The 24,655-nt window shown below is 46.9% G+C and overlaps 4 protein-coding genes across 8 annotated transcripts; all 4 read left to right on the top strand.

Moving 5' to 3' along the window:
- The first annotated feature begins 291 nt into the window (after positions 1-291).
- On the top strand, positions 292-8,862 carry slain1a (SLAIN motif family, member 1a). Of its 3 annotated transcripts, XM_061791458.1 has the most exons (9): positions 292-935; positions 2,742-2,890; positions 3,646-3,762; positions 4,790-4,903; positions 5,085-5,234; positions 5,309-5,641; positions 5,961-6,152; positions 6,652-6,967; positions 7,923-8,862. In XM_061791458.1, exons 1-9 carry the CDS (start codon positions 307-309, stop codon positions 7,996-7,998), a joined length of 2,076 nt encoding a protein of 691 aa, XP_061647442.1. In that variant the 5' UTR covers positions 292-306; the 3' UTR covers positions 7,999-8,862. The 3 variants fall into 3 exon arrangements, with proteins under 3 accessions (XP_061647442.1, XP_061647443.1, XP_061647444.1); XM_061791459.1 differs by lacking the exon at positions 3,646-3,762 and having other exon boundaries at positions 2,742-2,765; positions 4,809-4,903; XM_061791460.1 differs by lacking the exon at positions 3,646-3,762 and having other exon boundaries at positions 2,742-2,765; positions 4,812-4,903.
- Positions 8,863-9,684: 822 nt separating this feature from the next.
- On the top strand, positions 9,685-14,742 carry kbtbd7 (kelch repeat and BTB (POZ) domain containing 7). The gene has a single exon (XM_061791461.1). It carries the CDS (start codon positions 10,100-10,102, stop codon positions 11,963-11,965), a length of 1,866 nt encoding a protein of 621 aa, XP_061647445.1. The 5' UTR covers positions 9,685-10,099; the 3' UTR covers positions 11,966-14,742.
- Positions 14,743-15,234: 492 nt separating this feature from the next.
- On the top strand, positions 15,235-17,875 carry zgc:101559 (Ras-related protein Rab-33B-like). 2 transcript variants are annotated; one of them, XM_061791475.1, is made up of 2 exons: positions 15,235-15,516; positions 16,087-17,875. In XM_061791475.1, exons 1-2 carry the CDS (start codon positions 15,280-15,282, stop codon positions 16,531-16,533), a joined length of 684 nt encoding a protein of 227 aa, XP_061647459.1. In that variant the 5' UTR covers positions 15,235-15,279; the 3' UTR covers positions 16,534-17,875. The 2 variants fall into 2 exon arrangements, with proteins under 2 accessions (XP_061647459.1, XP_061647461.1); XM_061791477.1 differs by having other exon boundaries at positions 16,093-17,875.
- Positions 17,876-18,529: 654 nt separating this feature from the next.
- katnal1 (katanin p60 subunit A-like 1) lies at positions 18,530-24,635 on the top strand. Of its 2 annotated transcripts, none has more exons than XM_061791463.1 (11): positions 18,530-19,020; positions 19,951-20,124; positions 20,187-20,347; positions 21,559-21,709; positions 21,823-21,932; positions 22,020-22,125; positions 22,382-22,540; positions 22,624-22,750; positions 22,821-22,955; positions 23,692-23,818; positions 23,887-24,635. In XM_061791463.1, the coding sequence occupies exons 2-11, from the start codon at positions 19,963-19,965 to the stop codon at positions 24,083-24,085; spliced, it is 1,437 nt and encodes a 478-aa protein (XP_061647447.1). In that variant the 5' UTR covers positions 18,530-19,020; positions 19,951-19,962; the 3' UTR covers positions 24,086-24,635. The 2 variants fall into 2 exon arrangements, with proteins under 2 accessions (XP_061647447.1, XP_061647446.1); XM_061791462.1 differs by having other exon boundaries at positions 18,530-18,768.
- Positions 24,636-24,655: the final 20 nt, after the last annotated feature.

Raw genomic sequence — 24,655 nt, forward strand, 5'->3', positions numbered from 1 at the left:
TACAGTGTAGGATGTGAGGCTGGTGACCCCTAGTGGACAAGAAATATACAGTACCTGCACCTCACAGATGCATTTGATTGATTGGTATAGTTGTTTAATCATGTAAAATCAGTTTCGAGCAGATTCCTATATTCATCGATAGGATAATACTGGATTCTAGAAAGACTCAATTCGTTTATTATTCAAAATACATATCTAAGTATGCACACATTAGGGATCGATTTAGACTCCTTGAGAATGCACGCACACCAAAAAACAGCAACAACAACAACAAAAGAAAAAAAAAGAAAAAACCACTTCCTGGCCATGTGGCGTCCAGGAAGCTGCCGACCAATCAGGAGACCGCTAGCAAGTCATGCCAGCATCAGCATCCTCCGCGCATGTGTGCGCGTGCACGCGAGCGCGTGTAGCAAGTTGCAACAGCGGAGGTGGGCCGCCCCCGTCCGGATTCCAGCAGAACCCTCCGGACGCGAGCGGGCAACCCGGCCCGTCTCTCCATGCGCTCGGCGGCGGCGGCGGCGGCGGCGGCCAATGGACGCCGAGGTGCTGCTGGGCCCCCCCGCCGCGGCGGACGTGAAGGGCAACGATAAGCTGGCCGACGCCGAGTTGGAGGTGCTCAAGCTGCAGGAGCTCGTCCGCAAGCTGGAGAAGCAGAACGAGCAGCTGCGCAGCAGGGCCAACGCCGTCCACGACGGTGCCGTCGCCTCCGGCCACCAGCGCCGCCTCCTCCACCGCAAGCGCCCCCACTTCCAGACCGCAGCCTGGGAGCCTTTCCCGGCCGAGTGCCCCCGGGAGCCCTTCGCCTATTTGCAGCCCGGCTCGGAGGAGGACGAGGAGGAGGAGGAGGAGGAGGAGGATGGAGGCGCGACGGTCCTGGATCTGGTGGACATATTGGACCTCAGCACCGCGCTCGCAGTCTCCGAACCGGATCGCTGGTAATTCTCTTTCAGCATCCTTTTCAAGTCAATGTTGCCGTGACCGACATGTTTTTCTTCCCGAGCTCAAGTTAAAGATTGATGCAATGCAAACAAAAGGCCTCCAATTAGGCCTACATATGTCTTCAAATCACTCTTTGAATACAATTTTCATCTTTTCTGAGAGACATACATTCTCATTATACAATAAATGAACGTGTTCCCTTATAACAGCGTTCAAATATATGCGTCAAATATGTAGTCCATCATATCGACTTCACCGAAATGTACGCTGAACATCACAGAATACACCAAACAGAAACCCGTACAAGCGCAGGAAAGGCAGAGTTGAACCCACAACCGCTCGACCGCCAGGCAGCTATCGTAAATAATAGGAGTCATCCCTTCCCAAAAAAGGCAACAAAGTTCTTTGACATTTTTGGGGGATTCAAATTCGACAGACGAGCACAATGATTCAACAAAAATATTGGAGACGCTCCCTCTTCAGACATCCCTTCTACTTTCCCCCAAATTGCCAATATTTCACCAAATGTGAAAGGACAAACAAAACAAACACCCATTAGATGCTTGGTCCCCTCTGGAGTTGCCTTTCAGAATTCTTTCAAATACAGGCCTCCACGCTTATAAACGCCGCACCCCTAATAGATGCTCGACAGTAATAAATGACAAATGCTTCTATATAACAGTATATATATATATATGTATATACATAAATACTGTATATTATTTTTTCAGTGCAATTATAGTGGGTGTCAATTGTGCGCAGATCCCGGCGAGTAGCGGGGCTCCACTGTCGTCCCTAAAATTTGGGCGGGTATCTCAATTCATGTTATTTACAAGCAGGTGAACTGCCTTGCCCATTTGAACGTTGTTGCGAACCAAAACAGCAGCCCCTATGAGGCACGTACACGGTCGTCTGAAGTGCGGATGATAAAACGTTCCCTGCCCAGAGGATCTTACGTAATGTGGCGAGGAGGGGGGGGGGCCTCGCCGCCGGCCTCCAATTAGAAGACGAGGCGCCGACCCCGCGGAGGCGTCCGACCGTGACCTAGATGCTCGAATGACGGCCCGGCACCCATTTGAGATGCGCTCGCGCGCCCTTGCAACGCTGCGTGTTTCGCTTTCGTTTGAATATTTAAGGCAAATGTTGCCCCCCCCCCCCCCCCCCCCCCCCCGCTCTAATAGACACCGTGCTTCATCCGCCTTTACAAAAAGGACGCCAACCCGTCATCTTCAAGATATCCAGCCATGGCATCTGTAAAGCTGACATTGACCTTGCCGTTTCAAGAGGAAGATGGATGGAAATAGTAGTAGACGCATCGTACGCTGCAGTTGAACACAAAAACACACCCCTGCCACTAGATGAGGATTTTTTATTGAAAAAAAAATAAAAGAAATCAAATAAGCCTTTATTTGAAGCAGTCACCCCCAATAAATACTGCAGTTTAGTAAATGAATGCTGCAGCCACGACATAAGCAAATACAGTTCTATTATTCAAATGTCATTTTGTAAACAAATGCATGATGCATAATAGACATTCGGTCCACAGTGCCGTTGACTAAATAAATGCCCCCTGGTTTTATCAGTCGAGTAAATAAACAACTCGGAAAACTACATGAGGAATTATGTTACAATAAAAAGCTGCGTATATTGATGAAATGTCAATAGATTAACCATACAAAGATAATTAGATGAGTTATTAATTATGAAGATGTCTTATTTGTTTGGAGAATGACGTCCTGGAAAAGGGACGACGGCGGCGCTGACGTTCCGGGCAACGGCTTATGTTTTTGTGTGTGTCTCAGGCTTTACGTGAGCGCCAGAGCCAAGCCGCGCGACGGCGGCGGCGGCGGCGGCGGCCTCAGTCCTCTCCAGTGGTGCAGGCAGGTCCTGGACCACCCGGCACCAGAAGTGCAGCTGGCGAGGATGACGCTGTGCCACAGATTGGACCAAGGTAACCCGCGCCAGCCCGTGGGATTAGCAACCACATGTGCACACGCGACCTTCCGGCTGTGGACATGTGAGGCTGAGCTGCGCCTCAATCCACACGTGGAACATCAACATCTTGTCGCGCCCGACACGGAACATCATCAGGAAGATTATTCGCTCTACAGTGGTCAGTCAGCGCCAGGTCTGGTAGAGCCTCTAAATGGCAGCCTGCCCCTGAATCAACATCCAAATGGGCTTTTATTACAAAAACATAAATACAGCCACTCCATTAAAAAAAACAAAAAAAAAACATACAGTCATAACTTAATTCAATCAAATGTGAAGAAATAAGCATTTTTGCTTCAGTTCAATGGACATTGTGCTGCTCCTTCGGGGGTAGTATATATATATTGTTGTAGATGGATGGCCTCTGAGTGTTAATTTTCCATTACCAGTGGAATAAAATATGAATGATTGGATTTAGGAAAACCAGACCATTTTCCCGCTTTGCATTGCCCCACGCCCGTCCTCTTTCGTCCCTGCAACGAGTGTTTCAAATGTTATGTGCTTGTTGAGAACACCATACATATGCAATCCCCGCTTATCCTAAAACCCTTCCCCAAAACAGTCCAGTAATCTGTTGTCGTAATCTAACGTTCATCTCGACGCATGTCCGACATCAATAGCGGTGTGTCGACAGAAGATTAGTGTTTGGCTTGACAGTATCATCACTCCGCCACTGCTGACGACCCCGTCGCTACGCTACGTTTGTGTGTCTAGCCGAGCGGTGGCGAGGAGCCTCCTGCGTCCGACCGTACGGCTGCATCGACGGGCTGTCCGTCCTCAGCTGCCCGGTGCCGCCTTACACCAAACCTGCTGCGATCACCGAGACCGCAGGTAACGCACGAGCACAACGTCAACGCATTCACGTCTCGAAAATCACGGCAGCTCGACAAAAAAAAGCAAGAAAAATAGATTTCTTCATTTTTAGCGTGCACACCACACACACACACACACACACACACACACACACATGCCTTGAACGCGTCCTTAGCTACCTACACTAACATCGTTTATCAAGTATTGGATGCTCCACTGGGGGGCGCCAGAGGACATCAGTGTAGGCGCAGCAGCTTGAAGAAAATAAAGAACAACTGCTGTTTGTTTGTTTGTTTGTTTTTTCCGAAATGAACCCGAGGCCACATGAAGGCATAAACACAATGTCGACACATAACACCCACCGAACTAACACTAACTAACTTACTGTTTGCGCCCCTAGGGGGTGCCAGAGGACATTCAGGGATGCGCGGCAGCTTGAGAAAAATAAAGAAAACGATTTCTTTCCTTTCTTTTGAATGCATAAACACCATGTCAACAAAATACATACACTATTGTTGCCTATCTATTACTGGATGTTCCCCTGTGAAGGTTCCAGAAGACTTTAGGTAAGAAAAAAAATTAAACCAAAAAAAATTTTAAAAAAAACGCACCCGAGCTTTGAAGGACTTCTAACTTTAGGAAGTGGGAGAATCATTTTCTGTATTTGAGGCACAAACGCAAAAGGCAAAACCCCTGAATGTGCTGAACTCCTGTTTGACTGCCAGTCGTCTTCCTGATTAGGAGATTCATTCTTCCCACGCAGTTCAACTTCCCCACAGCTGACATCAGCTGACCTCTTCAGGCAGCAATCTAGTGGAGAGTGACTCAACAGCGCCTCTGCTGGTCGCAGCCAAGCGGTGCACTCCATTTTGCCCCCGTGAGCAGATTAGCTGGTCAGAAAAAGCCACTGAGAGCTCAAACGTGCCTAATACAAAACTGAATTTCATCCATATTTTCATGTTATTAGGTGGCGTGCCAGCGCACTTTGGATTCGCACGCTACACTCCGTGGGATTAAAATCTCTGTTATCCTTTTCCCCTCGGAGCTCGGGCGCCGCCGCCGCCGCCGCCGCCGTCATGGTCCGGCCCCGCCCTCCCGCTCAGGCCCAGCCTCGGCTTGGACAGAGGCCCCACCTTCCTGTCCAACTCCAGCCTGCACAGTAAGACGCATCTTGCGTGCACTTGAAGCATTTGTGTGAAGATTTTCAAGATCCCAAAAAATCATGCCAGTAGAGTTAGAGTTACTGAACCCTGAAACTAGTAACCACCACAGCGGCTGGTGGACCAGCTAGTTAAGCAGTGGCTCGAAAAGTCAAACGAGCTTGCTTTCGTGCGTTTTAGATGTCGGCCGGCGGCGAGCGTGCGTCAGCCCTCAGTCTTCCCTGGACAGCGAGGCGGGCATTTCGGAGCTGGAGGACGACTCCATCTCCATGGGCTACAAACTGCAGGACATGACGGACGTGGAGGTCATGGCCCGCCTTCAGGAGGAGAGTGAGTCCAGCCGTCCACGCTGAAAATCAACCCGGTGTTTTGCATGAATTCAAAGGAAAACGTCCTCCCGGTAGGCCTGCGTCAGGACTACGCGTCTACCTCGGCGACCGTCAGTCGACGCCGCTCCAGCTTCTCCCTGAACTCGCTCTGGCGCGGCGGCGCAGACCCGGAGGAGGACGACGAGGACGAGGACGAGGGTTACGACCAGCTCCCTCCTCCGCAGCCTCGACTCTTGCGCGCGGGCACGGTGCAGCGCGGCGGCCTGCCGCACTCGCACACCTTCTCCAGCTTCAGAGACTGCAGGCGCGGCTCGGCCGCCTCGACCTTCTCGCTCGGGGGGCTGGCGCCGTACGCGGCGGGCGCCGGCCTGAGCGGAGAAACGCACGCGGCTTACAGGAACGGCGCAGGTAGCTTCTGCTTTGTTCCTTTGCTTTTCATTGATGTCGCTCGTGACCATTTTGGTCACTTAAATTGTTGTTCCAAAGCGACCCTGTTACTATGAGGCGGTCGATGATTTCTACTCAGCCATTTAGCAAAGAAAAACAGAGAGATGAGATTTCGGTGATCTTATTTTAGCTTCAACTTCGTTCGGCTTAGTTCAAGGTATTTTGTTTTAGGTATCATATTTTTGGGATCTGATTTTGCCTTAACTTCCAGCAGGGTTCAGGGTATCTCAGCGTACTTTAGCTCCTGCTATCTTGCTTTTGTTTTGCCTCGGCTGCGTAGACATACGGCTGCGGAGAAGCATGCCCAACCTGATGCGAGCCCCCAGCATGCCGAGCGTTCCCAGTATGCAATGCCTGGCGTCGCCCGTCAACCCCCCGTCCCACGGCCCCTCCTCCCTGCCGACCGTGTCCTCCCTGCGCGGCAGCCTCAGCTTTGACTCGTCCAGCGGCCTCGCACGCCTCCAGTCGTCCAGTAAGACCCTTCGCCTCCTGTCTGTGCTTTTATGTCGGCACGTAACACCCTTTTTTTACAACCCCATCCTCGGTTCGGGGTTCAAATTTTAGTTGAACTCATCTTATTTAGTGGAGTTTATGGTCGTGGTTCTCCAAGCTCTCCAAACACCACCATAAGGACCAGCGATAAAATACAGTTGCATAGCAGTGGTCATTGAATCTTAAGATAATCTACTGTAACATCATGCGAGTTGAACATTAACACTGCACTTAAATACAGGAAAATAAGAAAGTAGGTAAAATAATGAATCAAGTGAAATATATTGCAAATAAAAGTCAAAGATTGTTCTTAAAGATTGAATGCGAATCTATTGAACGTGAAAGTTAAGTACCACGGAAGTGTGCTGAAGTAGTGATTCCTTCGCGTGCCACTAGAGGGAGCCCGCTCGGCACGACAACACACTTTTGAGAATCACCGGTTTCGAGTATCTCATCTCCATTCGCGTTTTGTGCTGCAGTTCCTTCTCCGGGCCAGCTGAGTCAGCGCGTCCAGAGCGTCGGCAACTTCTCCGCTGCCGCTCGTCAGCCGCTCAAAGCCACCGCCTACGTCAGCCCCACCGTCCTGCAGGGCCCCTCCGCCGGCCCGCACTCCGTCCCCGGCAGCGCGGCAGCGCCTCAGCCCCTCAAGCCCGCCGCCGGCTCGGTACCGCAGCCCGTAAAGACCCCCGGCGCCGCCCAGTCCGCTGTCCCCCGCAGCTCGCTCCCTCGCCCCGCCTCCTTCGTGGGCCTCGGCGGAGCTCTGCGTTCCAGCAAAATCACACAACCCACACGCAGGTGAGACTCGGAAGCCGGCCGAGGCGCCATACGCACGCGTGCCTCTTTTGTTTGTGGAGCTGACGTTTGACCAAAGCACAAGCACATGCATGATACCTTTATTAAGCGCATACTTATATTTATCATGATTCAATTGAAATGAACATAAGGGATGTGGACATCCGAGTTGCATTCGTTGAAAAGCGCACCGAAAAAGTGCTTCTTAATTCCGAACAAATTGCATTGTATAGCCAGCTCGGAGCTCGCACTTCCCGCCTGGCGCTTTGACATCCGGGCATATGTGCGTGGAATGTATATGGAAATGCCTACGATGCTCCATAATGTTCTTTCATCCTTTTTTTTTTTTTTTTTATTCAAATTGTCAACTTATATTTATCACGATTCAATTTAATGAGTTCATTTTTTTAAACTGTCCTTAAAAACAGTGCTTCATTCAATTTACTGTTGGTGAATATCAAAAAATATGATTTTATCATTGTATTTCATGAAGTAACATTTGAATTGTTCATTATTTATGAATTGATATTTTATTATACTTCAATTAAATGTTATTATAATCACATTTCTTGAACGACAACTGCAAATATTTGAGCTCATATTTTAATGTATCTTTTCTTTTGTTTTTAAATCATCCTTATACCAATACTAAATTCGATTTACTGCAGTAGCATCCCAAAATATAGATTTTATTGTGGTTTAATTAGAAAACATTTTTAACCCCAAAAATCAGTTTTGAAACATGTCATTTATTCATTAGTTTTTTTTTCATTAGGTTTCTTTCCTGATCCTAATATTTCATAAAACTTGAAAACCCTCCGTTATTATATTTATATCTGATAGGACTGCCACATCAATACAAAAGCATATTGATTTTGTGTTTTTGCAGCTTGCTCTATTTGGTTCAAATAGGAATGGATACAAGTTTTTTTTTTCTTCCCACTACTTTCCCGTGCAGTTTGCTGACGCCCCCGAAGAGCCTCACCTCTCTAAGCACCCTGAGGGACGCCAGCTGGAAAGATGGCTGCTATTAAAATCCCACAGGTATCGTCATAACCATAATAATGATAACAATAATACTGATAACAGGGTCGATAACGCTGCATTACTGATTACTGACTTTGTTTTTGGGTCTTCTTTGAGGGATGAAGTCAATGGATCCAGCAGGCTGGATCGTAAAAACAATAAAGCAGGGGTGGGGAACCTGCCACCCGTGGGCCAGATACGGCCCACCGCAGCATTTGAGCAGGACCAAAAACAGATCAAATCTCAGAGCAAGTGTTGTAAAAAATAAGTCCCCAAAGGTAGTAGTGTATAATAATAGACGTGTTTGATGGTTGTATCCTATTTTTCTTATGCATTTGGAAGGACTGTATAAAACTGAAAAGACCTCTGATAGGAAAAAGGTTCCCCACCCCTGTGAGAGACAGACACTTGCAATATTGGGCTAACCAGTTGTTAAATGTGAACTCTTGATCGGTCGCCTGCGAGCTCAACGAAACGCTTTTGTACATGCTTTTTGTCACTGTGGTGTAAAAAAAAAATGATGACAACTGTTTTGCTACGTCGTGTCCCTGTTTTGGAATTGGTGTCACATTCCATCATATTCATATCTCTTCTATTTACTGGCCTCATCTCGCAGCACTTTTATCGAAATGATGTGAATAACACTGGAGGTTTTTGTTTCGTCTGAGTTGCTCAAACGACGGCCGTTCTTTGATGTGAGTTTCGACGTGTTTTTAATGGATTTTTCTTTTGAAAAAAAGATATTTTCATTCATGTGACAGCTGCAATGATATCGCACATCATATATCACTGATGAGTTCCGCCGTATGTATGACGAGGAGTTGAGGGAGACGGTGAATTTTTCAAAGTGAAATAAAAGCTTTTGGAAAACATTGTTTCTTCCCTGTCATAAAGAAGAAAAAAAAAACAGAACAAAACAATGACAATAAATCATTGAAATAATTCATGATTATTTTATTAGATTATAATATTAATATTTCTTAGCAGTTTAAATTTGACATTTATAAAACTATTTACAAGAAAGTTTCTGATTCTTTGTCTCAAAATGTGCAAAAAAACATGCAAAAAAATGTCAACTGTGTACAGGCGTTTCTTTATCACACGCTGACGTATACAGCAAAGAGCTGATGAATCTCTTCATTTCATCTGGCCTTATTTTAGTATAGGTGAACTTCCTCCAGGTTTTGGCCTGCATTCTTGTGAGTGTTTTCACATAAGAGTCTGAAAACTGCAGCATCAAACAAGCGGGAAAGATTTCACCTGGTGATGGTGGTTTGCCGTAAACGTGTTCCAAATACACTTGATACTGCACACGGGAAAAAAATTAAGCTTTGCATGAAGTTTGAATGTCAATTCAATTAATTACATGAGTAAAAATAATATGGCTTTCTATTATTTTTACTGAACATTGTTTTCATGAATTGTATTGGAATATATGGGGGAGATGTTAGGTGAAAGTTATGTACGTGCTGTCGTTACGACCACGTTTCAAATAATGCTGTTTATCCATTGAAATTGACCCAGTTATGACAGCCAATCACAGCGGCACTTTCGCTCTGACGTCGCAAGTTTGGACGCACTTGGAGCTGAGGAGAGCGGAAGTGCTGTGCGGTGCCTTCAGAACAATGTGATGATTTTTCTAATTTGAAGTTAAATGTCAAGTGACATTTGTAAAGCGTGGCAGTTTGGCGAGGAACTACATGCAACGTGTTTTTCCGTGTCAAATAAAGTCGTGTTTTACATTTTAACACAAATACACATTCACTGCTTTTTATTTTGACACTCTCCTGTGTGCTGCTGCCCCTGGTCTTGAGCGGTGTGACTGCTTCACCAAAGCATTAGCACGCACGGAATTAAACGAAGTGAACCAACATCTTTAGGGTGGACTTAAAGTGGACGTTATGGTCGTTTCATGGCTGAAAGCCACTTTGAGGCACACGGTCGTCCAGCAAGAGCGTTTCGAGTCTGGTAATGTTTTTTGAAAACATATATTAGACGTTTTCTCGTGAGCGGATGTGTCCTTGTCGGCTAGCCGCGGAGGTGGCGCGCGAGGCGGCGTCTTATCAGAAAGCTTCCGCGACGTGAGATTACAAAAAGTAGACCCCCAAAATGGCCTCGGTGCTGGGTTGCTTCAATGGACCCGAAGTGTTGGAGGACGTCAGTCACGCTCGGTGTTTGATGGGGGAGCTGAAGGCGTTGTACGACAGCCGCCTTCTCTCGGACGTCACTATCGAGGTAGACCCCGACGGAGAGCCCCTGGAGCCCGGCGGAGGCGGGGGGCCCTCGGGTGACGACCTCGTCCAGCTGTTCCACTGCAGCCGCAACGTCCTCGCCGCCGCCAGCCCTTACTTCAAGAGCATGTTCACCGGTGGCTTGACCGAGAGCGTCCAGGAGAGGGTGGCCATCCGCGGCGTGGACGCCGAGTCCATGTCGGTCATCGTGGACTACTGCTACACGGGTCAGGCGACCATCACGGAGGGCAACGTGCAGAGGCTGTACGCAGCCGCCAACATGCTCCAGCTGGAGTACATCAGGAAGGCCTGCTCCGGCTTCATGACCCGCAGGCTGGACCTCGCCAACTGCGTCGGGGTTCTGAAGTTCGCGGACACCTACGACAACCCCGAGCTGAAGGAGAGCGCTCGGGCCTTCATCGCCAGGAACTTCGGCCAGCTGTGCATCGCCGGGGAGCTGTGCGAGCTGGAACTGCACCAGTTGGAGGAACTGCTCTCCCTGGACACGCTGGACGTGGCCTGCGAGCGCGAAGTGTGCTCGGCCGCCCTGCGCTGGATCGAGGCCAACGCGCCGCCCACGAAGGAGGAGGCGCTGCGAGCGCTGAGGTGCGTGCGCTGGAACTTGTTCACCGAGAGGGACAAGCGCTACCTGGAAGGGCTGGCGGCGAGGCCGTTCATCGAGAAGTACGTGGAGTCCTTCTTCAACCGGCCCTGCGCCGTGTCCGCGTCTCTGGATGTTCCCAAGCACAGGATAGGCGTGAGCGCCAAAGAAATGATCTTGTTCTTCGGTCTTCCCAACGACAGCATCATGTGCTGCGACCCGTACTCCGAGGACCTCTACTTCGTGACGCCGCCTCTCGTGGATCTCAGCAGCCAGGATTACAAACGCTCCACCATGGAGTCCCTCATTGCTTGTTCCAGCCCGGAAAACAACCTCTACCTGGCGTCCCACCTCTCCAAACACTTCTGGCAGTACAATCCGGTCCTCAACAGCTGGCAGGCACTCGCGGAGAGGCCGCTGGGGAGGATTCACTCGGGGATGGGCTACCTCAATGGGCACGTGTACCTCCTGGGAGGAAGGAACCCGGTGACGGACGCCCGGCTGAAAGAGGTGGAGTGCTACAGCGTCCAGAGGAACCAGTGGACCTTCGTGGCTCCGCTGCCGCACTCTTTCGGTAAGATGCAGGTGGTGGCGTTGAACGACCACCTGTACGTGGTGAACAAGCGCCGCATGCTGTGCTACGACCCGCGCCGCAACCGCTGGCGCCACTGCGGCTCGCTGCGGCGCGACAAGCTGCACAAGGCGTGCGTGTACCAGGACCAGATCGTCTGCGTGTGCGACATCCCCGTGGTGAAGGCCTACAGCCCGGCCCGCGGCGAGTGGCGGCGGCTGGCCGACGTCCCCATCGACAGCCGCGCCCTCAACTACCAGGTGATCCAGCACGGCGGCAAGCTACTGCTCCTCACGCAGACGCTGCTGCAGCACAACAAGAACCGCGTCCTCATGCACGAGTACGAGCCGGCGCGAGAGAGCTGGAAGAGCGTCATGGCGGTCTACGTGTCCACGCTGGGACCCGTGTGCGTTTCCACACGCGTCTACCCGGCGTGCCTGGGCTCGGCGCACAGCTTCTCCACCGAAGAGGACGACGACAGCGGATCCAGCGCCGACTGGGATCTGGACGGCTTGACGGACGCCGATTCCGACTCCGCCAGTTCCAGCTCGTTCTCGGACGAGAACTGGTAGTCGGACTTTTTACAGGGTTGCTGCGGTGAAACGCAAGCCGGCGTGTATTCGTTTCTTACCAAAATACATCATCTATTCATTGCCGTAACGTTGACTTCCACTGTACATAAACTAACGATTAAGAACACGAGATGTGAATTTACGACAAGACACTGAATGACTGCGAATTTGAATCAGAACATCAGCGGTCTTTGTTCTCCGTAGCGCATTCGGGGCACATCCCGGCTGACTTGGGGCGCTGGGCGGTGTACACCCAGGACTGGTTGTCAGTCCCAAAGTCATTTGCCAAGAAATTGTCTACTTCATTCGTGATCAATAGGATAGCTTCAGTGACCCAATGAATATGGGACTCTTGACCCATTTTCGGTCCCAAACCTAAAACCCATCTTGGCCGTTCCCCCCCCAGCTGTTTCCCTTACCTCTGTACTAGTACTTTGTTCATGAAGTGATTCCAAAATGGTGGTTTGTTCCCGACATGCAGACTCCCTCTCTGTCTCACTGTTTGCCTGAAAACACCTCCGTTGGTCAATATTGTGTGGCGCAGGAGAGGTGCGGGGCTTTCTTCTTCTTTGAAAAAGTTCCTCCGATGTTTTATTTGTTGTTACAATCAAATATATGGCCCACAGGCCATAGCCCCCCGCCCCCCGCTTTCTATAGACGTGTTCAGCTTATTAAAGCAAGATGGTCATGCCGTTACTACCTGCTCAATTTCCAGTCAAGCATGCACGGCTTTCCAAAGTTTGTTCGGGGAGCAAAAATAAGCGAGCGAGGCGGCTGACGCCGACCGCGCGGAATTTTTCTCTTGCACTTCAGTTTTGTGTAAAGACGCCATTTTGTTTCTGGGTTTCGTGGAAGACGTGAGCGACTAGCAACGCATATAAAGATTGCACATAGTATGTCTGTTCTGTGTTGAATTGTAGCGACGCGGTCACAAGACCGAAACATCTCCGAGAGGTATTAAATGAACAATACGTTTATTATTGCGCTTATTAGAATTGTTCGACATCATACTGAGCTGTTTCTAATATATTGATTACGTTATAACTGTTGTTATACACAGTTGTGCTCCTTAGTTTACATACGCTGGCAGAAGTTATGATTTCCTGGCCATTTTTCAGAGAATATGGATGATAACACCAAAACGTTTTCTTTCACTTACGGTTAGTGCTCGGGTGAAGCCATTTATTACCAAACAACTGTGTTTACTCTTTTCCTGTCAATTCTTGGGCTGTCTTGTATGAAGTGCACGCTTGAGATCTCCCCAGAGTGGCTCAACGATTTTGAGGTCAGGTGACTGGGAGGGCCACTCCGGAACCTTCACTTGATTCCGCTGTAGCCAATGACAGGTCAACTTGGCTTTGTGTTTTGGATCATGGTTATCATGTTGGACCTTTTTTTTTTTTTTTTCCCCAGAGAGTTCCGTATTTCAGCTGAAGTCATCGGTGGGTGGGCTTTTCTTTGCATCTCCGCCAATTTTCCTGGCCGTTGTGGCAAAAATGTTTGTTGGTCCACCTGATCGTGGTTTGGTTCCAACAGAATCTCTCATTTTCCACTTCTTAATTGGAGTTTGGTCAGGGTCATTTGTGTACTTTCTGATGTCATTATGATTTCAAAGGAGTAAATGCACTTGTTTGATAATAAATGTCTTCACCCAAGCACTAACCAGGAGTGAAAGAAAAGGTTTGTGTGTGTGATTGTTTATATTCTGTGAAAAATGGCCAAGAAATGATCAATTCTGCCAGGGTATGGAAACTGAAAGTACCTCTCTGGTTTCAGTCAAAACTGAGTGCACAAAGATGTTTGAGAATTCTGGTGCATGTAATGCACCAATGATCTAAAGAAGTGCATTGTGCTGACTCAGGTTTGTTGTTGTTGTTGTCGTCGTTGTACTTTTTAACAACATTTATATGACATTGATGAGTTTCTGTTTTTTTTTTTTTTTTTACATTTTTTTGCTCTCATTTTTACATGAGCATCAGATATATTACCCCAAACACATTCTCCAATCTAAACCGATTAATAGTTATTAATCCTGTCTAATAGTCACCACAAACTGCAGTACAACCTCGACAGTAACTGTGCAGTTCCAAGTATTATATCCATGATATCGTATTAGTTACTTGCATATTTGCCCGTGTGTTATTATTGTTTTATATGATGACTAGATGCAATTTTAATATATATTTTTGATGTGTGTGAAACAAACTGGATTACAATGGCAGTTTTAGTGTACCGGTGAATAAACCGCGTTATTGAGTAGCAGCCCTGTTGTTTTTCTGGATTTATTTCGTGTAATCACACCAACAATAATAGGATTTAGGTCAGGACTTTGACTAGGCCACTGCAAAGTTTTCGTTTTGTTTTTCTGCAGCCATTCAGAGGTGGACTTGCTGGCGCGTTTTGGATCATTGTCCTGCTGAAGAGCCCAAATTCGTTTCAGCTTGAGGTCACGAACAGACTTCAGAATTCATGGTTGCATTTATCACAGCAAATCTTCCCGGACCTGAAGCTGCAAAACAGCCCCAGACCATCACACTACCACCACCATATTTCACTGTTTTTCTGAAATGCGGTGTTACTTTTACACCAGATGTGATAGGACACACACTTTCCAAAAAGTCTTGGGGATCATCAAGATGTCTTTTGGCAAAATTGAGATGAGGCTTAATGTTCTTTTGGCTCAGCAGTGGTTTTTGTCTTTATGTCAATATGTCAAATGTTGTGTGGACATTAATAAGGAAAAATGGCTGCAATATAACAAAGAGTGAAAATTTTAAGGGGTCTGAAAACTTTCCCACCCACTGTATACTAACAACCAAAGCAATGTTAATATTCAAACAGGATTGGGATGTACTGTGATAATTTTATATTCTTAATGTGTTTTAAATACAAAATGGCACCAGCCACTAAAACAGGATTGGTATTCATAATTAACATACATATTTTTTTCAATTAAATAGAATACCAAAAGTTGGAATACTTTTTTTCATTATTTTACTATTTTTTTAATCTAATGTATAAATACGTTTGTATTTATTCAATTAAATCGGAATTTTAAATACAAGTTGTGAAGTAAAACAAGCGTGTGTTTATACGAGTGATTTATTTAACAAGTATTCTTTTAAATATTATTTTACAATTTTTAAATATCATGTATTAATACACGCTTCTATTTGTTCTATTCAATCGCTTTTATATATAAAAAAAAAGTAAAATACAAGAAAGAATCAGGTGTACATTCTCGCCAAGTCTCACCCTGCTCTCGCGAGATTTGCAAGTGTCCATGTCGGGTTCACTCGGCGAGACGATGAGCGATGGCAATAGAAAACAAAAGCGCCGGCGGTGAGGATTTCGACTCGGTCTTTTTCGACTCCCTGGAGCTGTCGTCGCCGTGCCGAGTCTTTAAAATCATCGTCATCGGAGACACCAACGTTGGGAAGACGTGTTTGACGTCCAGGTTCTGCGGCGGCTCTTTTCTGAACAACCCCGAGGCGACCATCGGCGTTGACTTCAGGGAGAGGACGCTGGAGCTCCATGGAGAAGTCGTTAAGGTAACAAGTCCACCATGCTAGCTGTCACTGACGCGGAGCTCCTTTGTCTTCGACAACTTCACCGTGATGTGATTAAACAAAAACAAAAAAAACACAACTTACATACTTTATTTATGAAGGTTATTAGTTTAGAAAAATTACGGGTTCTTTTTAAAAAAAAAAAAAAAAAAAAAGGTTGAAGCAGTGGAAAATGATGTAATAGCACTGCGAGCCAATGGGAGGCACTCTTCCCTGTTTTTTGTTAAAAAAAATTTTTTTAAAAACAAAAGATTGTTTTGAGCTATTTTCAGCCATACAGCCATTTAGAAATAAATTGTAACAGTTGAGTTTGGGCAGGGCACAAATAGACAAGAAACCATTCACACTTACTTTCACACCTATGGACAATTTGAAGACTTGAACAAACAAGTTTGTCAAATGTAAAATGAAGCCCCATACCTGGAGAACATGCAGACTGCACACAGGAGGGCCTGAACTAGGATTCCAACCCAGAACCTTTCACAGCTGTGAGGCAGATGTGCCGTTGTTAATCAAATGCAGCCGTTTTAATGTTTGTTCCTTTGGGGCCAGTTGCAGATCTGGGACACGGCAGGCCAGGAGCGTTTCAGGAAGAGCATGGTGGAGCACTACTACCGCAGCGCGCACGCCGTCATCTTCGTGTACGACGTCACCAGCCTGGCCACCTTCCAGAGCGTCCCCGACTGGATCGAGGAGTGCGGCCGTCACGCCGTGGGGGCGCTGGCGCCACGCGTGGTGGTGGGCAACAAGTGCGACCTGCGGGACCGCCGCGAGGTGCCCACGTCGGCCGCGCAGCGCCTGGCCGACGCGCACGACATGCCCCTCTTCGAGACGTCGGCCAAGGACCCCGCCGAGAAGGAGCACGTGGACGCCATTTTCCTGACGCTGGCCTACAGGCTCAAGAGCTGCAAACCTCTGAGACTGAAGGCGCCCTCGGAGAGCGACGTCGGGCATCTGTGGAAAGCCAGACAGCAGGAAGCGCTAACCTGTCGGTGCTGATCGTGTTAGCCTCCAAACACAAGCTTCCTGTGACACTTCACAAACGGAGGGACACGTTTGCACTATATTTCTATGAAATGCCTGCACAAATATATAGGCGTGGCAAATATTTGTTTTAGCTTACAAAAGTACAATTGGGCGCACTTGATTGTTTTACAGTTGAACCTCCAAAGTTGAGCACAATCGTGACATGATTGTGTGATATTTGGGTTCATTTGTTCCATTATCAAAGTGTAACTTACTGTCTAGCTAATTTTTGAGTAGCAGTTTAACAGTATCAATTGTCTAAGCAATTGCAATTTCAGCAATTCTATTTTTTTTTTTTTTTTTTAGGGATTACCCTTACCCTGAACTGTTCGCCAGTCAAGCCCAAGTCACAGATAAACAACTATTTACACCCATGGACAATTTAGTCTTCAATAAACCTGACATGCATGTTTTTGGAATGCTAGTGGAAGTCAAGAGTACCCAGAGAAAACCCACAAAAGCACAGGGAGAACATGTCAACTACACACAGGCGGGGCCGGGATTCGAACCCCGGACCTCAGAACTGTGAGGCAGATGTGCTAACCAGTCGGCCGCCACAGTAGTTTATTTATTTAAATTTTTTTTAACTATTTACTTTACAAAATCTGTTTTTGGTACCATTTTAACAGCGTCAGTCGGCATAGAATCAGAAGGTGATCATCGGCGGGCCGGAAAACTGACATCGGACGGCAAGAAAAGTAATTCCCCTCCATACCACCAGGTGGCATAAACACCTTTAGAACAAAAAGGTACAAAAGGTAAAAACACAATGTCAATAACAAATGAAAAGGAACAATAAACACGAAACCTCTTTTTTCAAATGAACTGAACTCGCTCTCCAATTTAAAACTTTTTAACATAACGCACATAAAACACTGCGTTTTGGTCACCAGTGCCAAACAAATGACAGCTAGCTAGGAGCTAAAGTAGCGGTCTAAATCTTCACTGTGCAACACAAGTAGTTGCAGATGATCCCACAGGAAGTGGAAACTTACACAAATAAATTCAAAATTAATCTTTGAAAGGGATATTTCCTTTGATACCGAAAGGGAAATAGGCTACTATGTTTTTCTTCCAAACGTATGCGAGCGTAACCAGCAAGAGCTAAGCTACATTCTCTCCAATGCAACGCTAGTGATAGCATGACATGGTTTGTTTTTCTCTTCGGTACGAACAAGCCTCGGAAGGCCGACATTCCTTCCTTTTTGGACCACCTTGAATTCCAACCAATGTCTCAAAAGTGACTGGCCTGGAATTTGAAGTGATTGCTGTCTCATGTGTCAACGCAAAATAAAAGTGGTGTTGATGCAGGAAGGCTGAGCTGGGTTTGTTTCATTTATTTAATTGCACATTTTCATAATAGCGGTTTGAATTTGTTGCACTATATATTGCAAGATACTGTATATGCATGTAAAATTATTTCTCACATGCTTTTTTTTTATTTGTATATTATTTGCCACTTGTTAACACTAGCAGTCAAACGTTGGCACACTTTTACTGCTGTTGAATGCAAAACTGTCCTAATCTTTGACGAGTGTAGTTAATGATCTACTTTTTAATTGTTATATTATTTGCCACTCCTTAATGTAAGTTGTGAACATCTCCGCCCCAAAGTAAGTATCTACAGTATAGTATAATATATTATTTCATCAACGATGAATAACTATAATATATATTTGACCTGGATGGTACATTTACTGTTAATCTGTTAATATTCACTAAAAGAAATGTCTTGGGCATCCGGCGGTGCCAACTCACGGCCAACGCAGACATCGATAATGCTGCGTTCAAGTAACCTCGGAGGTTGTGAGTGCAATGATGTCAAAAATCGTTTTGACCTCGGGTCGATTTAACGTGTGAGTGTTTTCAAGATGTAAGTTCACCATGAGCACAACAGGAACACACAACGGACACGCGCGTGTTTGTTTTGCATATTAAATTCAAGCGCCAGATGAATAGGATGAACACAAGTGTTGTCACTGGCCTGTCGTTGTGTCCTGAATGAAGTTGCTCGTATTTACTATGAAAGAAGATCATTTTGAACACGACAAGACTTTGGTAGTACAATACAAAAGAAGGGGCGTTTTTTTGTGAGTTGTAATATGCAATCTGCGAGGAGGGCGACCCTTCGGCACACGTTCGGCGTACGCGAATGCAGCGCGATAATCGCGCCATCTGCATTCTGCGGCAGGCGTCTCCGCGGCCATGGTAACACTCCATCGTGGAGCAAACATTTGCTCTTCACGCGCGTATGACGATTGTTTTCTTGTCGCTTTTGTGGTCGCATATCCGAATATTGTCGCTATTGTTGCCGTTGTTGGGGTTTACAAAGGGCGAGGTGGCGGTTTTCGTGATTATTTATCACCACCCGGTTTGCTGTTGTGTTCCTGGCCTGGCCTGCACTGGACCGGAGGCGACGCTGTTAGCAAACAGCTAGCCAGATGATCAAGTGGGAATAAGGCAAGTGGATGGGTGTGACGTTCCAAAACGAAATGCTTTGGTTGCCCTCATCAGGCTCGGAAATATGTGCGGCTCCGCACCACAATGAGCAATCAAAAGTCAGCATGATACTATTTGTACGGGCAGATTCAGTTGGTGCAGCTCTTGCATTGAGTGCGGGTAGGGGCCAATAGGGGGCGCTAGGGCGCCGCCACACCTCGAACCACATTGCTTGAATAAGATGAAGCAAAAAAACACAAATATTTGCAAATATCTCTAGCCTATATCTAGTTTGAGATGAGCAGGGTGAATATTTTCTATTGTTAATGATGGGTCAAGTTGTTCCATTGCCCGTCTAATTTGTGACGTGTTTCCTCCTTCGAGCGCACACAATCTTCAGATAAAATGTTGTTAAAAGTTGTACATGCATAGTCGCTCCTCTTCAATACAAGAGTTGGGACGCATCCCAATCTGAACGCAGTTTGATTTATGGGGCTCTGAGAAATGTTGCAAATCGCAAATAACTGTGTTCTGTTCTTTAAGTGAGATACAAACATCCATTTTCAACACCTTCACTGATGTTGACAGCGTGACTCGGAAAAAGATCCTCAAGCGTGTGCTTATCGCACTTCTAGTGTGTGATTTATTCAAGATAACCAACACGGCACACAACACGCATGACGATGGCTGTTGTAGTACCAAGACTGACCTGTGAGAGGCAGCGTAGTAGGAGGAGGAGAAGAAATACACGAAGCTAGGCTAACTTTTTTTTCATTTTTATTGCGGCGATGGACTCGAGACGCATTATCCAAATACTCAACACCAGTTGATACTCTATTAGTTTTCAAGACTCGATGAATTAGCGTCAGTTCCGCACAATGCATCAGTTATTACGCCCATCCTTAATACTGACCCATGGATCAGTGTTGTTCTTCTTCTTTTTGCTTTTAGCTGTCATGCACCATGAATTTGTGCGAGATCTATGACAATGCCAAAAAGGGTCGCGAGTACGCTTTGCTGGGCAACTACGACTCGTCCGGCGTGTACTACCAGGGCGTCCTGCAGCAGATCAACAAGCACTGCCAGACCCTCAAGGACCCGGCGCTTAAAGTCCGATGGCAGCAGGTGGGTGCCTCGTTGCGCGATCGCGTTTCAAATCGGCCAATCGGAGTTGTCCGTTTGGTCAGGTGAGAGAGGAGCTGACCGAGGAGTGGGAGCAGATCAAGAGTATCGTGGCTGTGCTCGAAGCCTTCAAGACGGAGAGGCCGGTGACCGTACCCGTTCCTCAGTCGGGGGGGAGCGCCGAGGACCCGGCCGCGTGGCCGCCCCCCATGCCTGCGGAGCACAGGTGCGCAAAGACTAATCGCAAAAGTCTGTAGACCAGCATACGATTCTTTATCTTACCAATGCTGTATGTTATAATATGGTCTCCGCACTGAAGGCCTTTTCGCACTGCGCTTAGAGCGCAGCGTGCCGTCAACAAACCCATTCATTGTGTAGGTGCTGCAACGGCGTGACAAGGAACCAAGGTTTGCCGTAACGGCACCGTGCCTCAAATTGAAAAATGTTCAATTCAGGCGCCTTGACCGCTCATCTAGAAAGTTTTGCGGAAATCAATCGTGTTTGAATTACAAAAAAAAAAATAATTCCCGTAAGAGATAATGCAAGCAAAAGGTGTAGAATTACACCTTTTTTAACTGCACAGACAACATTTTAAGTAACATGTAACTAACTGTCACACGTGCAAAAAAAAAAAAAAAAAAAACATTAACCACTTACTATTAAAACATACAAAACACTCAATTTTCAAGTCAATTGATGTCTATGTGACATTGCAGGTGCAAGTGTAAAAAGACGTTAACCATTATAAATCCATAAAAAAAGTATCAAGGTCTTCGTTAGATATTGACATCTTGCATGATGACAAGCACGTTTTTATGCAACCTTTGAGGTTTATTACTCCTGACGATTTGATTTGATTTATAAATTGTACAATCTTTGGGAGATTGCACTTTTGACGTTGGTCTTTAATTAGAAAGCAGTACCAGGAGACAAAGGTGGACCAAAAAAATTGAAAAAAAGTGCCTTGGGTAAACATGCTTCCTGGGATTAGCATAAGACAATGGCGATCTGCGCAACACCACTCACAGGATAAACAAAAGGAGCTGACACAGATTGAATGAAACCAATTAACTAAGTACAACAAGACGAATGGCGCACAACAAAGACGCAGGTTGGGAGCACACAAGGGATGGCGGGCAGTCGATTGGATAGGCGACGAGGGACCTGACTGACGGAAGGGAGAAGGCGAATTGCCGACGCTTCTGTTTGAGGCTACTTCTTTTGAAATAAGGTTAGCAAAAAAAAACACAATGTGCAGGGTCAATCTTTTCATGCTAGCTGAGTTATGTTGATGGCAATTTCAACGCTGACATTTTTTCATCCACTTCCAAATTGTACAACCGAATTCCGTTTTTGACGTTCCACTTTTTCACACTGAAATGGAAAAAAGGTCATTTAAAAAAAAAAAAAAAAAGACTTTTTACTTGCATTATGTAGGAATCCTGTCGCTGCAAAGCGCCCCAACAGTGGAGTGAAGCAGCAGAAGAAAGATTCGCCTGGTCTGCAGCATCGAGGGGAAGGACAAGAAGGCCGCGGGCAGGCCAAAACTAAGGCCGAGCGTGGCCGCAACGCGAAATCCAACGAGGAGGTCAGTTTAGAAGTAATTGATGGAAAGATCTCGGATTCGGTAGCTTGAAAACTGTTGTCGACAAGCTAATGACCGTCTTTTTTCTTTCTCTTTTTTTTTTTTGGAATCATCAGGGAAAGAAAGGTGAAAAGGAGCATAAAAAGTTTGATGGTGTGGGACATGACAGCGACCTGGTGGAGTCGCTCGAGCGAGACATCGTGTCCCGCAACCTGAATGTACACTGGTATGAAAACGCACGCGCGCGCACACACACACACTGCAGTGGGGGTTTTCCCCGCTCACGTCGCCGATTTCTGAATTCTTCGCGAAGGAACGACATAGCGGATCTGGAGGATGCTAAGAAGTTGCTAAGAGAAGCTGTGGTGCTGCCCATGTGGATGCCCGACTTCTTCAAGGGCATTCGACGGCCCTGGAAGGTATACACGCACGCACGCACACACTATTCTACTGCTGTGAGTAGCGGAAAAACACAAGTCATTGACACCTACCCAAAAAGTTTTCTAATTGCCTATAAATGCTACAAAATGACAAGGCTATATGGTCTGACTGAATGAAACTCCTCCCTTCAATTCGTCATAGTTACATGACAAAAAAAAGGCCACCGGATGGCGCCAAAGCAAGATTTTTATATTAGACATGGCTTTGCATTCCATTCCATTTCCTTTGCGACAGGGTGTGCTCATGGTGGGCCCCCCGGGTACGGGCAAGACCATGTTGGCCAAAGCCGTGGCGACAGAATGCGGGACGACGTTCTTCAACATGTCCTCGTCCACCCTGACCTCCAAATACAGAGGCGAGTCAGAGAAACTCGTCCGCCTGCTCTTCGAAATGGTAAAAACATGACAACCGACTGAGTGACAACTCCCGATGAACTCAAATACAACAAAAAGCAATGATTTGCGTGACTCCCGCAGGCCCGCTTTTACGCACCAACGACCATCTTCATAGATGAAATCGACTCCATCTGTAGCAGAAGAGGAACGTCCAATGAACATGAAGCCAGTCGCAGGGTCAAATCCGAGCTTCTGATTCAAATGGATGGTAAAGATGTTTTTTTTTTTTTTACATTTCACTATATTATCTTCTTGCTCTAATGCTTTGCTTTCTCCAGGTGTGGGTGGCGCCCAGGACAACGACGACCCTTCCAAGATGGTCATGGTCCTCGCCGCCACCAACTTCCCGTGGGACATTGACGAGGCGTTGCGCCGACGCCTGGAGAAGCGGATCTACATCCCTCTGCCGACAGGTGACGTTTAAAAGTGGTGCGGGACAATTCGGTTTGCCGGGGGACTAGTTCGGATGGTAAACCTGGATGAGGCTTGTTGCGTTTGCTCACAATGTCATGTCAGTCAAACAGATACACAACGCAATTATTTGCCGTTGATCGCTGCGTCACAAATATCATGACTCCATAGGAGAGAGTGCTGAACAGTGCTGATTATTTGTAAATAAAACACCGCAAATTGCATAAATTCCTCTCTGCGTCGTATTGCAATGGAGGTCTTTTGTGAGGCTTTACAATGGAAAAAAAATATTTAAAATGATTTCATGCGATCCTTTGTAGGGAGTGTGAACGGGGCTGCTTTTCCAGTACAGCTCGGAATTTGGAAATTTGCCGGGTCAACGCTATCCCCCCCCCCCCCCCCCATTTTGTGTTTATATGGAAGAGCGACACAGAAAGAAGATGGAAAAATACTTACTTTGATAGACAGCGTGAAAGGGGGCTTCTTCCATCACTGCTCTGATTCTACCTCTTAAGGCAGAAAGTCGCTAATTCCGTGTTTCGTTTAGACCGAACAGCGACACGGGAAAAAGGCAGAAAATTGTCTGATTTTATACGCAGTGTAACAAAGGCTTCCATTACAGCACTGCTCTTACCTCGTCAGGTGTAAAATTGCCCCCCACTTTCATGTTTTTGAAGCGTGAGAAGGGCTTCCTTACGTATGCCTTCTGAACGTTGCTGTTTTCCGAACGTTGTGCAGCTGTGGGTCGCGTGGAGCTTCTAAAGATCAACTTGCGGGAGGTGGAGTTGGCCGCCGACGTGGACCTGGACCTCATCGCCGAGAAGACGGAGGGCTACTCCGGAGCCGACATCACCAACGTCTGCAGGTTCGTCAATAAATGCTCGCGGGAGAAGAAGACTATTCCCTGGACATCTTTGCAATCATCTCCCTCAGGGATGCGTCAATGATGGCCATGCGGCGGCGAATCCAGGGCCTGAGCCCGGAGGAGATCCGAGCCCTGTCCAAAGAAGAGCTCCAGATGCCCGTGATGATGGAGGACTTCACGCTGACGCTCAGGAAGATCTCCAAGTCAGTCTCCGCTGCGGACCTGGAAAGATACGAAGCCTGGATGTCCGAGTTTGGTTCGGGGTGAAGGACTTCTCGGACAATGGCTGACTAACCTCTAATCCCGATGTCTAGTATGCCAGATGAATACGTGAGAGTGTTTCAAACCTCTTTTGAGTTAGGCACAATTCATTCATGCGTTGAGAATACAGGTTTTTAAACGAGGATTGAAGCAGACGCAACTGCTGATGTCATCAACTAGGGATGGGCTTTTGACCACGTGGACAATGAACAATAACAATCCGGTCAGGACTTTTCAAAACTACCAATCGCAGCACGGCGACAGCCTTTCGCACTGCTCGTTGAGTTTGTTGCGTATGAACCTCACCGCCGCTGAATGGGGGTACGAAGTCGAGCCGGCAATGTTGCGTCCGACCTTTGGAGTTTGTAGCAGAGTTGGAACAAATGCGGGATGCCGCCTGCGTGTCAGGGAATCCCACAAGCGGGCTGGGAAATGTTATCGTTTCATCGACGCTTGTGCTGCGCTGGCGTCGAGCCGCCGTCTCGCGTGCTGTGCTAGCTTCACCTGTGGATGTTTTTGACGTGTCCTCAAAACCAATAAATGAATGAATAGTTTTCATGCGACATCTTAACTGTT

This window comes from Phyllopteryx taeniolatus, chromosome 12 (genome assembly GCF_024500385.1).
Source record: "Phyllopteryx taeniolatus isolate TA_2022b chromosome 12, UOR_Ptae_1.2, whole genome shotgun sequence".
NCBI lineage: Eukaryota > Metazoa > Chordata > Actinopteri > Syngnathiformes > Syngnathidae > Phyllopteryx > Phyllopteryx taeniolatus.

Excerpts from the sequence above, each read along its gene's own strand:
- zgc:101559 (XM_061791475.1), top strand. The coding sequence starts at position 15,280 with ATGGCAATAGAAAACAAAAGCGCCGGCGGTGAGGATTTCGACTCGGTC. Across the intron at positions 15,517-16,086 it reads TCCATGGAGAAGTCGTTAAG|TTGCAGATCTGGGACACGGC; the intron begins GTAACAAGTCCA and ends CTTTGGGGCCAG.
- kbtbd7 (XM_061791461.1), top strand. The coding sequence starts at position 10,100 with ATGGCCTCGGTGCTGGGTTGCTTCAATGGACCCGAAGTGTTGGAGGAC.
- katnal1 (XM_061791462.1), top strand. Across the intron at positions 21,710-21,822 it reads ACGCGAAATCCAACGAGGAG|GGAAAGAAAGGTGAAAAGGA; the intron begins GTCAGTTTAGAA and ends TGGAATCATCAG. Across the intron at positions 22,126-22,381 it reads GCATTCGACGGCCCTGGAAG|GGTGTGCTCATGGTGGGCCC; the intron begins GTATACACGCAC and ends CCTTTGCGACAG.
- slain1a (XM_061791458.1), top strand. The coding sequence starts at position 307 with ATGTGGCGTCCAGGAAGCTGCCGACCAATCAGGAGACCGCTAGCAAGT. Across the intron at positions 4,904-5,084 it reads GTCCAACTCCAGCCTGCACA|ATGTCGGCCGGCGGCGAGCG; the intron begins GTAAGACGCATC and ends CGTGCGTTTTAG. Across the intron at positions 6,153-6,651 it reads CGCACGCCTCCAGTCGTCCA|TTCCTTCTCCGGGCCAGCTG; the intron begins GTAAGACCCTTC and ends TTTGTGCTGCAG.